At 34.5% G+C, this 13,587-nt stretch overlaps 1 protein-coding gene across 1 annotated transcript; it reads right to left on the bottom strand.

The window, feature by feature from the left end:
* Positions 1-603: 603 nt before the first annotated feature.
* On the bottom strand, positions 604-12,607 carry LOC147066906 (trypsin-2-like). The gene is made up of 10 exons (XM_085955028.1): positions 12,556-12,607; positions 12,326-12,404; positions 10,568-10,671; positions 9,872-10,067; positions 5,827-5,969; positions 4,305-4,417; positions 2,296-2,448; positions 1,438-1,564; positions 1,064-1,195; positions 604-926 (listed from the first exon to the last, which is right to left on the bottom strand). The coding sequence occupies exons 2-10, from the start codon at positions 12,387-12,389 to the stop codon at positions 759-761; spliced, it is 1,200 nt and encodes a 399-aa protein (XP_085811154.1). The 5' UTR covers positions 12,390-12,404; positions 12,556-12,607; the 3' UTR covers positions 604-758.
* Between the last annotated feature and the right edge of the window lie 980 nt (positions 12,608-13,587).

Genomic DNA, 13,587 nt, shown 5'->3' with positions numbered 1-13,587 from the left:
GCTCGTCCCACGTTTGCCGCCATAACCATAACGAGTAAATCTATTTTTCTATAACCAATGTGGTGCACTGAAATTTTTACTGAGCTTCCTTGGCCAAAATTAGGATCAACCCATATATTTTCAGTTTTTTGTTCATGAATTAAAATTCATGAGATATGAACATTCACAGTTTTCGTACTTCATTTTATATCCCGGAACAACAAAATTTTTTGGTTTTGATATCAGAAATATCTCAATTCAAACCTAAAAAGATAATTTATAGGCTTGGATTGACTTTTTCGAGAAATGCTCATTTTCATAATAATGTACCTATATTTAATTTCACAATAGAGACGGAGTGGGGTATCTTTCCGGAAACGTGGAAGATGTCAAAGATTACTCCAATTCATAAGTCATAATAGAGTGGTACCTACAGAGTCATCAGTACATAACTACAGGCCGGTAGCTAGTATCTTAGTACCATTAAAAGTTCTTGACATGATCATTCACAGCCTGATTTCTCCAGAACTTGAGTCATTAACAACGAATGAACAACATGGATTTAGAGCAGGTCGATAACACCAAGCGAATCTGGGTAGTAATGTAAATTTGAGAACACAAAATATTCTTATAAAATTTTATTGAACACTTGTTACAAAATAATACTATTATTAAAGTACTCTATGATATTCAATATGTGTAATAGTTGCTCATGTATTACTTGTCATGGTTATACTTATCTCTAATCTGCCTGATTACTTATGATAAGTTTAGTGTCTCTATGGCCATACAACACTCTCTATCCACGGAATATATACAGAAACTCTTGTGTAGATTCCAGGGATTCCCGGATTGGCACATCCTTTCCCCATCGACACAATTCCAATGATGGTGTATGTGCAGAATACATTGTCGTTCTGAATTTGCAGAGGACCTCCTGAATCACCCTGGAACAAATGAAAAAAAAATAATAACTGAAATAATAATATATAAATCAAACTATTATTATAAAGTCAGTTCAAGATGTCGTCACGTTTGTGTCAGGTTATTGAGTTACTAGTTACCTAGTTATTGATTGGTTTACCTGACAAGAGTCCTTGATTTCTATTCTGCTTCCATAACATATCTGTGTATTATTATCAATACCTTTTGAAGATTTCAGTGTTGAAGGATAAGCTTTGTTGCATTCTTTATGGGAAAATTTTTCCAAGGTCACCTAAAATAAGGTAATTTATCGATAAGTCCTGACAAATACATTTGGTAGAAAATTAATAATAAATGAAAAAAGTATGTAACAGCCTTAATTAACACTACCTGTTAATATTGATATATTTTTTGCAAAGTTATATATTTGAATATTATTTCTTATAACCAAAATACTGAGCGTTGTAAGGTCATAATGCTACTCGGTGACATAAATTAATTAATAAAAATTAAAATAGATAAACATTCACAAACCTCTTGAAGAATATTACTTTGATTTCCTCTGTTTGTTGTGACACCCCAGCCGGTCACGACAGCTGTTTCAACATTTGCAGGTCCAATATGAAGACATGCCGGTATTATAGATGGACCAAATGTTGCACTAGTGACAGAAAATTCATATTTGAGTAATCGAGAAAGGGTGTGAGAGAACAAAATATTTTTTGTATTCATTCATGAAATTTTTGGCATTTACAGGTTTGTTCCCGTTACAGATAATAAATTGGTTTTTGAACATTTTTATGACCAAAGCAAATTGCCACGTTTAATGCTAAGTAGCCACGCACGTTCTTGCTCGATGGTTTTATGCTCATTCGGACATGTCTCAATGTGTGTACCATCTCGCTCGATGCTTTTTTGTTCGATGCGAAAAAGATTCTAGGGCTGTAATTCTTGCTTGTTGTTTGACAGAAATTCGCTCGAGCATCTTTCAACGTTTTCCGCTTTGACTGAGCGTCTTGCGTCGAACTGCTCGAGTGTGTGGACGCAACGACGAGCATGCTTCCAAGTCAACATGTTCGATCGAGCAAGAACGTGCATGGGTACTCAGCAATAGCTTCCCAATTTTGGCCAAAACTAATAGCGGTTTTTGGTACGCGGATACTGCTCGGTTTAAAGACCCCCTTGCGAATTTACACTTTGATTGGTTTTAATGTTTAATTGATTTTTTACATTCAGATTGTGAAAAATGCATATTTTTTTTTAGATATTTGTACTTTTGATTTTTAGATACTGGCGCTTCAATAATAACCGCCACTACGCAAAGCATTATTGTCGAAGCAAGTCAAATCCAGAAGGATTTTGCATTTTTTTTATAATTCAATATAATCATACTCTCTGTCGAGCTGGAGCAATGCTAGATCATTGTATGTCTGTGGAAGGTCTCTGTCTGGATGCTCAACAATTCTGACGACATTAAATGTTTTGCTTTCGTCGATTGGGTCTTCCACGTTAGGTGAGCCAAGCCGCACAAACTTGACGTCAGTTCTGAAAGAATTTTGTCTTTATTAAAATAATTATTTTACAAATGATCACCCCAGTTCTAACTTATTGTTATAAGTTATACAGTACACTCTCAGTAATCCGCCGCTCGATTATCCGACAATTACTATAATCCGCCGATATTTTTACTAGTTGTAAGCACAAAATCAAGCTCTATAATTCACTGGTATTGGATTGTCAAATTCAGTAGTCCGCCGCGTACAAGTATTCAACGCAGATGAGATGGGTTTATTTTGGAAACTTCTCCTTCATAAACGTACGTTCATCACGAAGAAAGTAATGTACCGGGGAGGAAAGTGCCCAAGAACCGCATCACAATAAATTATGTCGTGCTGACCACACAAACTGAAGCTTTTGGTCATAGGGAAAGCCAGGAATCCTAAGCCATTCAAGAATATCTGCCGCACTGAACAACTGGTTGTGTCAAGTGATTTACTGTTTAATATTTAGTTAATAAACTTAGTTTATAAATATGTATAATTTAGTAAATAAGTAGGTACTTGATTTTGATTATAAATAAAACTGTAATTTGCTAGTATAAATTTCTCAAAAAAACTAATTTTACGAAATACTTACCTGTTTTAATTTTTAACATATTTTGTATGTATGCACTATAATCCGCCGCATTCATTAATTGGACACTTGTCTGGTTTTTGAAGTGGTGGATTACTGAGAGAGTACTGTAAGTGCAATTTATTATTTTTCAGTTAAGTCGAGTTTGAAGATTGAATGCTAAAATATGCAATGTTAATATATATCAGTGGTTTAAAAACTTTATGTTACCACGCCTCCCTTTTAAAAAAATATAAACTTGGCGCCTCCCCCCCCCCCCTTTTTTATTTTATTAATTAATACAGATACCTTTTTAAATAGCCAAAAATGTAGTAATACAAAAATGAAAAAAAAACTTATTTATAAAAATAAACAAGGTTTTACTAGTTATATATTATATTCATTTTTAAATTTATTTATTTTTCATGCGATTTATGTGCTTGTTTATTTACACAAAGTGCTCTTTTTCTACTAAACGGGATCGATATTATTTCATTGGACCTAATGCAGAAAATCTAGCTAATGTAGCAGTACTTTATTGACAACTTGCATTGCTTTTCTTGACAAAGTATTATATTATTCTTCACTTCGATTTAACCAAAATTGAACTAGGGTTTTTGTCTCAGTGAAATATCGCATGATAATATATAATAAACTGGAGTGCTAAATAATGTTCCGAATTTATTAACAATCTAATTTTATGTGTATTTTATAAAAATAAGTATGTTCGATTTTTTTGTTAAACGGCCTAACTAGCTCTAATGGTCAAATATTTTTTTCCACGAGACGTAGCGATAATTTAGGGATTTCATGAACCAGAACGGCGCTCCGGTCATTTCGAGCCCTGGTTTATTTATCTTGCAACTAGCATTTTTGACTTGTCTTACTGTTGGTCTATGGTTGTGATATTATGCCAGGTACTCATTAGCGAGTCGTAACTGTTACCGTTGCAGATACAGTAACCAGCATAGATGCCGAATAATTAGTTCGCGATCCTAATAAATAATTATTTCGCATCTAGAGTTCGTTTCAGTATCTGGAACGGTTACAGTAAGTTACAGCTCGCTAATGAGTACCCTGCTTACAGACACTCACAACTGATAATATTTATAATTCTTAATTACATTATTTAAATATGTCATTTATTTCGGGTCAACACTTTTTTGACACATCAAACGTTTTTTCCGCCAAATCTGTCCATTCAAACTGTATTTTTATATACACCCATTTTGATAAGTTGGATTTCAAAATTGAGTATGTTAATTGAGTAAGTATGTATAAAATATTACTCGGCCCTTCTGCTGTACAGGCAATGGGCTGCCGTCAACACCCATTTTTCACTGACGAGAGTACCTCCACACTGCCATAAGGCTGTCGCCAGTTCTCCGTATCCAAGGAGTGCCTAAAAGAATATCACGAACTTTACTATTTTGTATACAATGATCAAAGATTGCATCTAAAGCCGGGTACTCATTAGCGAGCCGTAACTGTAACCGTTCCAGATACTGTAGCCAACTCTAGGTGCGAAATAATTATTTGTTACTGTATCTGCAACCACGTCCTCTGGGAATGTCCAAGAATGTGCTCCGAGAGAAAAGAGATGCTTAAGTCGGTCCAACCAGCTGTTGGGCCCATCGGGCTGTCCGACCTAGTCTCCACAAAGACAGGGCTCGAAATGGACTGGAGCGCCGTTCCTGTTTTCACAAAATCGGTAAAATTATCGCTCCGTCTCGTCGAGAAAATAATTTTACCGTCTGAGCTAGATAGATAATAGAAAATCAAACACACTTATTTTTATGAAATATGCATAAAATTTGATAACTATGTAAATATCTTTAGAAAACTTTCGAGCGCTCCGGTTCGTAAACTTTTCCATTTCGAGCGCTGCACAAAGACCAATTATATCGTATTTTAAAAAATTGTGGCGTCTCATTGCGTACGTGAAGATCTCTTCACATAATTTTGTTTGTCCGTATTGTTTTAGCTTTGTTTTTCTGTATTTTATATATCATTAAATTCATTCTCCGTGCCTTTCTCTCCAACGACATTTTTTATTAAATTACGTCTTTCAGTAAACTCAGTCAAAGCTCACTTGAGAGCATGGCGATCTCAGTACTTGGGCATCTGCTCCTGAGACATTCCCTCGCGTAAAAAAACTGCTGATGCTTCACACCAAACGTAGGGCCTCGTGATACGCTTGATTAAGACCGAATATGGTGCGAGGCGGGTTGATTTGAAGGGGTCTATGTACATGTTGTATCTACAACGGTCATAGTTACGGCTCGCTAATGAGTAGGAACCCGGCATAATATGTATAATATTATATACTGTGATGTATTTTATTTGTCTGTAAACAATGACACAATATTAACACAATTTAATGGGTTTAATTGAATTTAAAAGCTAACAAACACTATCTACACATTATAGTCTTAGTTCAATGAAAACAAATACGTTTGACTGACAAAGTTAAGTGTGCACTGTGCACTATTAATTTATGTTAACAGCTTACCTCCACCATTCGCCACTGGTAAATAATATTATGTACTATTTACAAATTTCATTCTACAGTGGCACCATAGATATGTACGGCAAAAGCGATTTGCAGCTGTCTTGGTATTGGTTGCAAACATTGAAATTAAAATAGACATTGTAGCAAATTCACCAATACATCTGTGAACCATCCTTGGTGCCACTGTTATTAATAATTACATCATATACACATTTGGGAGCTGGGAGTTCCCAAAAATCTTCATTTCCAACCCTTACACGCCACGTAGACTAATGAATATAAGTATTATTACTGCTTACCATATGAGGAAATTCATTCGGGGTAGCTATATCACCACCAATGATAATGTCTTCTATGCTATGGGCACACAGCTCCACCCTCCGTCTGACACCATCAGAACTGTCCGCGCATGTAAACATGATATTCGCCAGGTCGATGCAATCTATAATTTATTATGAATGACAAAGGTAATTGAATATTTTGTTTACTCTCAACAAAATAAAATACTTGGTATGTACTAAAAAAAGGTAGGTGGCCAATAGGACACCGAAAGAGTGTGTGACGAGTTCTAACCATCGGGTCCTTGCTCAGGATCTAACAATCATTTAAACAGGGCTCGAAAATGACCGGAGCGCCGTTCTGGGTTGTAAAATCGGCAACATTGTCATTCCGTCTCGTGGAAAAATAATATTAGCGTTTGAGCTAGAATGGCCACATAAAAAAAATCAAACACACTTATTTTTATAAAAGACACATAAAACTAGATAACTATGTTATTTTTTTCAGAAAATTAACGAGCGCTTCGGTTCCTAAAATTGTCCATTTCGAGTGCTGCCTTTAATAAAGAATGTGTTATTTTGATCGAGCTACAGGATTTAACCCGTGAATAACTATTATGGTACTTACCTAATCCATTGCACTAATTTTTTTGAAAATAGGCTTATTCTAGTTTTCAGTTTCCTGAATTTTCTATGTCCGGAGTTTGAGTCAAGAATTTTTTGTCCGCAATTTTCGTACCCATAATAATCACCGAACCTTTAAATTATGTTATGACAAACTCAGATAGGAAGGTCATCCGTTCGAATACCGATGGATGAGTATTGCCCATACGTTTTTTTCAACCAATTTGAGTAGGTAGGTGCTCTTAGTGGTGCCCGTGAAGTATTTCTACTCTTTGTAGTTTTTAACACTTATATCGTTTTCTCAAGTAGTAGTTCAAGACTTCCTGATTGATGACCTTACCTTTCTATAATAAGATAGGTATATACCTAATATTTTATAACGGGGGATTCCAACTAGTTTTTTTTTATCAAGGCACATTTTTATGATTACGGAGTGGCTGACACATTATTTAATTAAGTTCCAAAAACTATCGTCCTTTCAAATGTTTTCAATAAGTAATTAATTTTGTAAGTCCAGATCACAGAACATATTAATATGTTCCTAGGCTTGGTTCAACAGTCTGATTGAATATTGAGACATGAGTTGAATTCTTAATTGATTCATAGATATTAGTTATTTTTGCATTGTGAAAACACACCGGTTTTGAATTTCAATATTTACATCGTACAAAATTGTGACAATTTTTAAGTACTTACATAGGCATGGGCATGGCCCCCACAAGGGGGGGTCTGACAGGGCTCTAGCCTGGGGGCCCGGGCTCAGGAGGGGCCCGGCGTGGCGAATCGACCAGATAAGTGAGGTAAACACACATCACAAATTTGCTTTAATAGCAAAAAAAATTTGCCTACGGCGCTATTTTCCTTCGAAAGTGTTATTATTTAAAAATATGTGATTGTACAATACAATATTTATTTGGATATCGATACTCGACACCTCCATAATTCAAATGGATGTATTAAAACATATAAAAAGTCACTAAATTTACACATTAATTTTACCGCGTACACCGTTTGGAAAACGCCACTGTAGAGCGTCACACTACCTTTATCTTTAGTGACAGGTAGGGCGGCCCGTCAAAGATCCTAGCCTGGGGCCCGCTTCGGGATGTGGGGCCCATGGGTATGGGACAAACATTATCATGAAAAAATATTAATTTTCATTAGAAATCACAAGATTTTGACAGGGATAAAATCTTTTTGGTAATAAAAAGAAAATTTTACACTTTTGCTCACATAACTGAGACTAAAAACAAGTCTAGATTAACATATTCCGATTTAGGTATATAATAATCATGACCATTTATTCTTTCTGGTGATTTATGTGTACTGTATTTGAATGGTGTCGTTTGTTCGTGGAGTAGAGTGAATAGAGGGATACATTCCAGACACAAACCTTTTGTGATGAAACTCGCACACTTGTTTTGTTTATTGTAGGATGGAGTTACATGTTACTCGCGCGCCAAGTAACCTTGTATTTTTTGGTGTATTCGTTATATATTGTAATTTCATTGTTTAACTGTTGTTACCCCTGCGGCGATCGATTTGGCACTGTCTGATGAGATGCCCAGAAGGAATTAAAATGTTAGGAAGGTGGAGTGGGAATTAGAAGAAATTGGCTCAACTACTTACTTATACCTTGCCGAATATGAACTAATAGTTGCTACATATACTTAGTTGGTAGGTACTCCTAACCAGGGTTTCGAACCGGAACTTAACCGAAAACCGGAAAAACCTTTACTATTCTCAGAACGAAAACCGGAACTAAACTGAAAAAAAAATCGGTTTTTTCGGTTCGGTACATATTTAACCACGCGCGTTAACATGATCTTACTCCTCACTGTAGTTGTAGTTCAGTTGTCGTAGGCGCAACCATCTACAAACAAGACAAACAAACCGACTACAAACAAATAAAAACATTTAAAAATTAATCACTCAGAGTTGCACCGAAAACCGAAGAAACCGTTATTTTTTTCGGAGCGAAAACCGGAACCAAACCGATATAAAACTTTGTTTTTACTTGAACCGAAACGAAAAAAATAGCGATTCAAACATTTTTTTTTTTAAATCGTGTATCATTATTTTGAAACGGATGCAAGCAAATGTATCCTCTGTTGAGAACCCCTGTTCTACGATGTGTGTTAATATTAATCGTCTCAATATTTTAATTATTTACACAATATGCTTTTTTGATTGTCCATGTTGTCATACCATATAATATAATTAACCCATGCAGGATCTATCACCTGAATATTCTCACCATGATTTCAAGTGAGATGTCTGTATCGTAGTAGTGAAATAGTTTAGTAACCAACTAGAAAAATCTCTGATATCATCACACTGTAGACGTCACTAAGAAAAGTGCCGCCCCAAGCCTCCAGTAGCTCTTTCCAACTTTTTTGGTTTCAATCATTTCTCACTGTTTATGTGAATTCTTTCACTACATACTAAAAACTGTATTATTTTAATGGATAAACGCAATAAAAATCTGATCTATATTGTCCATTAAAATTAATATGTCAGCGCCGCAGGCAAAAACATCTCGTCTTAACAGAATATATTCTAAAAAATTGCATTTTTTAATATATTTCTTACTTTGCCACCCTTTAGGATTTGTCGCCCTTCAGCAACGCCAGACCTACCTACCCCCAGAGACATCACCGGTCCGTATCATCGAAAAAGAGCCAATTTTCTCATTAAAATATATGTCATTAAAATATATTATATCATTGACATATAACATAATATAAAGAAAAGTAAAGTTCGCAATGATGTGCATAATGGGTAAAATCAAATCCTTTCAACTAACTAAATTTAAAATGTAGTTTTTTAATTAATGCAATAGGTATATTGTATATGAAACCAGTTCATGGGTGCAGCGGTGCTCTTGGACTTAGAATGCCGTCCCATTTCAGTTTTAGTCTCAAATTGAATGCAAATTCATCAGGTAGGCACCTACCTATATATTTTGTTATTTAATTTCGGCTAGCTATATCAAACAGCAATTAATTCAACAAAAATCTTTAAAAAAAAATGACATACCTACATCATACATACTGAGGATATATGCAATAATTTACGATACTCACTCGCAGACAGGGGTATTTTTAGATACGCTGAATTCTGAGGCGCTGACAGGTTTGGAGGCTCCCTTGTGAAATTTTGCCTCTGCACTAAATCCCCATTACTTAAGTAATACAAACATTGGATAAGTTTCCAGGATTTGTTATACTTTTATTATTATTAACTATAAAATTTATATTCGTCCCTTTATAGTGTGCCATCCTTAAGCAACACATGACCTGCACTACCCAGTGGCCGTTATAGGTAAGTGGATTTTGAGATCCCACATAACAAAAATGACCTGTGCGTTATTAAGCCGCCATTAGATTTAAAATATAATATAATATTGAAACAGTAAAATTACTATGCTACTCAGACTTACAATCCCAAGCTTTCTGGCCTGTTTTTTCAACATTTAAAGCCTTTTCTGGAAGGGGTGGACATTCTTCTTCCCCAGCCGAAGACCTAAGTACTGGTACTGGTGCTGCAGATATCTCCTCCAAGGGTGGTAAACCATCTTCCAGTGGAAAGTCTATGACGCAACACACTATCGGCACGTGCTTCATGTATGCACAAATCTTAAAGGAAAAATTTAAACATGTCAATATATCAGCTATAAGAACACGCAATCTTACTATGGTTAGCAATGTATTTTAATAGCAGCTAAAACTTTTGTTAATATAACTCCCACTCTGAGGATACACATTTGCTCCGCTTAGGAAAGAAACATACTTTAAAAATCAAGATTTCAAAACACTTACTCTGTTACTAAAAAGGTTTCAAATTATTAGTATGTTTTGGGAAACCTTTTGCGAATGTTCGCGGAACCCCGATTGCGAATCACAGCTATAAAGTCCTGGGCCAGTGTTTCTCAACCGCCTGTCCGCAAATAGTATTGTGCAATGCATTTGGACGCCAAAAAATCACGGAACACCAGAAAATTTCTGCGGCCCACCGGTTGAGAAAAACTGGTCTAGGCCGTTACACGACAAAACTTCCAGCGTGACATAGGCTGCCGACCACTGGTAAGGTACGACAAGGTAACCTTACTATATTTTAATAAGGAATATCAAAATACCTGTGGGTCAGAACCATTTTCTAAATCAACAGCGGCTGCTGGACAATCCTCCAGTAACAAACAGCATCCATGTGCTTTAGCGATGTGATTGAAGCAAGGGTCACCTAAAAAGAGGACATACTAGTAATAATTGAGTTAATCATGGGATTCGGTGCGGAAAGTAATTTTTGACCACGACGCGTTTTTTGACGCGTTTAGCGTTTTATCGATAGATAGATTGTGCATCCCTAAATTATTCCAAGATATTTAAATATTTAATATACCTATTCAAATTCTTTTTTTAAAACATACGGTGAAAATTATAAATTTAACACGTTCACAGTTGACAACACGACATTTAAAAACAAGGAAATTGTATTAAACAGTGTAAAGAAGAAATAAATATATGTATGCAGTGCAATGACATTATTCACAAAAACAGTATGAAAAGTAAAGTAAAAGTACAAAAATTATAAACTGTAAAGCATGGAAGCACACCGAACGAGCTAAGTGGACCCTATTTTAAGAATTTATAAAACAACGCCCATCTATACTCATCCTCACGTAGGTGGAATATATCAACATCCGAAGTGACGATAGTGAGTTGAACAGAGTTATTGCCCTCCCAATTGGCAACACCAATGGCAGGTTAGTTCTGCTCTTTGGGAGGACAAACAACTAATGCTCCCTATTTCTAAGATAGTTATCACAACTCAATACCACCATATTTCCGAATAAAATCATTTCATTAGTCATGGAAATACGCTAATATTATCATACCATAAACATATTAATACTGTTTACTGCACCTACTTAAATATTACCTGTATTTTGTTGCGATCGCTGCATTGCCATGTACATTTTTTTAAGTATCCAAATCCAACATAAGTTGGTATATATATTATATATAGGTAGCAGTGGCGAAGGGTGGAGTTAGGCTATTAAGATCCGACATAAATAGTACAAACTAAACTTCTTAACAGCCTACCTCCACCCCTCGCCACTGATTTCAAGTTCAATTACTTTAAACGACTAATTAATTTTAAAGAGCATACCTCATCTCAAAAGTCACCGCACGCTACTAGTAAGTACATTTTATTTTAACTGTGTCTATTGCATTTTCTCGGCTTAACTATTTATTATTGGATACCTACTTTGTAGTTTTAGTTGTACTGTGTATTACGACATATTGGTGAATCGCTGTTATTTCGAAATAGTACTGTATTTTCTGATAAATAAATAAATAAACAAACTAACAAACAAACAAACAAACAAATAAATAAATATTAAAATAAAAAAAAATTACCTAATTGATTTATGTTTATCAGTATTATACTATACTGAATGAAACAGAAGTCTACTTCAAATCACAGTGAAGCCATAATCCAACAAGTATACCATAATCCAATACATATTATATTATTTTATATTATAATGAAGTCTGTATAATGAATTTATAAACCAGCAGCAAAGCGTATTTGCTAGGCTTTTTATTGTTGAACATCTCAAAAATGAAACAATTTAAAATGTGTGTTGAAAAATACAATAAAATACATTTTTCTAAAAATTTCCCTTACTATGTTTTAATTTAAACAGCCGCGAAGTTCTTTTTTGCCTAATGTATTATTTGGATGCAATCTTTTAAACTCAATTAACACAAAACTAATAAATCGTATTTACGACATGTTAAAAATGGGATGTTTTGCAAATGTAATGTTAATATTATGTATAAGTCGATCGGTAATCAAAAATATATGTATATTTTAAAATCTGTCTTACCTTCTTGTGGAAGATGGTGGGCAGCTATCGAAGGAATTACCGCCAAAAACACTATCAACAGCATAATTTCACCAGTTTCCTAATAAAACAATAATAAGTGTAATTGACAGATTATTTTCCATCGTATTTATGAAGTAAATGAGCTGTTTTAACTATAATACTTATTTAATTTAAAAAATCATCTAGCTTCAATATATTTACAATAAAGTTAAACGTTTTTACCATGTTACCAAATGTAGCTAACTAACACGTTCGAATTTCGATCTCACTCACTTATCAACTAATTTTATTATATCCTGCACACACGTAAATAGCTGTTACTGAGTTGACGTCATACCAATATTTAAGACAAGTTTTTCCCATACATAAATTGTGTTTTAATAATAAAAAAAAACAATTGATGAAGTACTTACTGACTTATCATTCTCTTACATGTAGCCATGACTAAAACCACTTTCGAACTAGGAAGCTACATATTCAATTTATATATTATTTTTGCTACTGGATTTGTTAAATATAGTAATTATAATTGTTGGCCAAACTTTGCACGAAATCGTCGGTAAACAATATAACATTTTAAAAATAGAATCTTCGCATTGTCCATAGAAGATGTAGAGTTTCTCAAACGTTTGTGCTGTGACTTTTAATTTCATATTATTACAGGGGTTTCAACCAAGGACTGAACAAAAACGATGCATAAGTGCGAGTGAGAAAGTATTCGGCACCCTTATAATCTCTGCGATACGCGCTAGAGTACGGTAAAAGGTTTACAGATGTGTGAGATGATTTGCTGTGGTGTCAAATCTTTGTTTGTTTCTTAACTAAGCGTCGATAACTTGCTAAAATTGATATTTTTTGTGTTAAACATAAAGTCAGTGGTAAATATTTTTAGTTATTAAGTAGAAAATATGGTTCTGTGTGTTGTATTAAAATGTGGTAGCCGTACTGATAAACAAGAAGATTGTATTACATTTCATAGTAAGTTGATACATGTTCGTGATAATTTATTTGTATATTATTATATATTTTAATATCAGTGACCTAGGGTTTCTTTAAAATAACTTCAATTATTATGGATATCTTTACCTAATGGTTGCATTTTGACCGCTTAAAAATACTGTATACCGTAAAAAAATAGAAAATTATATTTTAATTCTGAGCGTCTAGTGCGAGCACTAGCGAAATGGTCTATGGTCTCGAACATTTGTGTACGAATGCGTTCGCTCGCCCACAAACCAAACGCACGCCACGTAGCTTCATTT

This window comes from Rhyacophila brunnea, unplaced genomic scaffold, assembly GCF_057557595.1.
Source record: "Rhyacophila brunnea isolate RB1 unplaced genomic scaffold, BYU_Rbru_1.0 scaffold_4, whole genome shotgun sequence".
NCBI lineage: Eukaryota > Metazoa > Arthropoda > Insecta > Trichoptera > Rhyacophilidae > Rhyacophila > Rhyacophila brunnea.
This window is presented reverse-complemented; position numbering and strand designations above follow the sequence as displayed.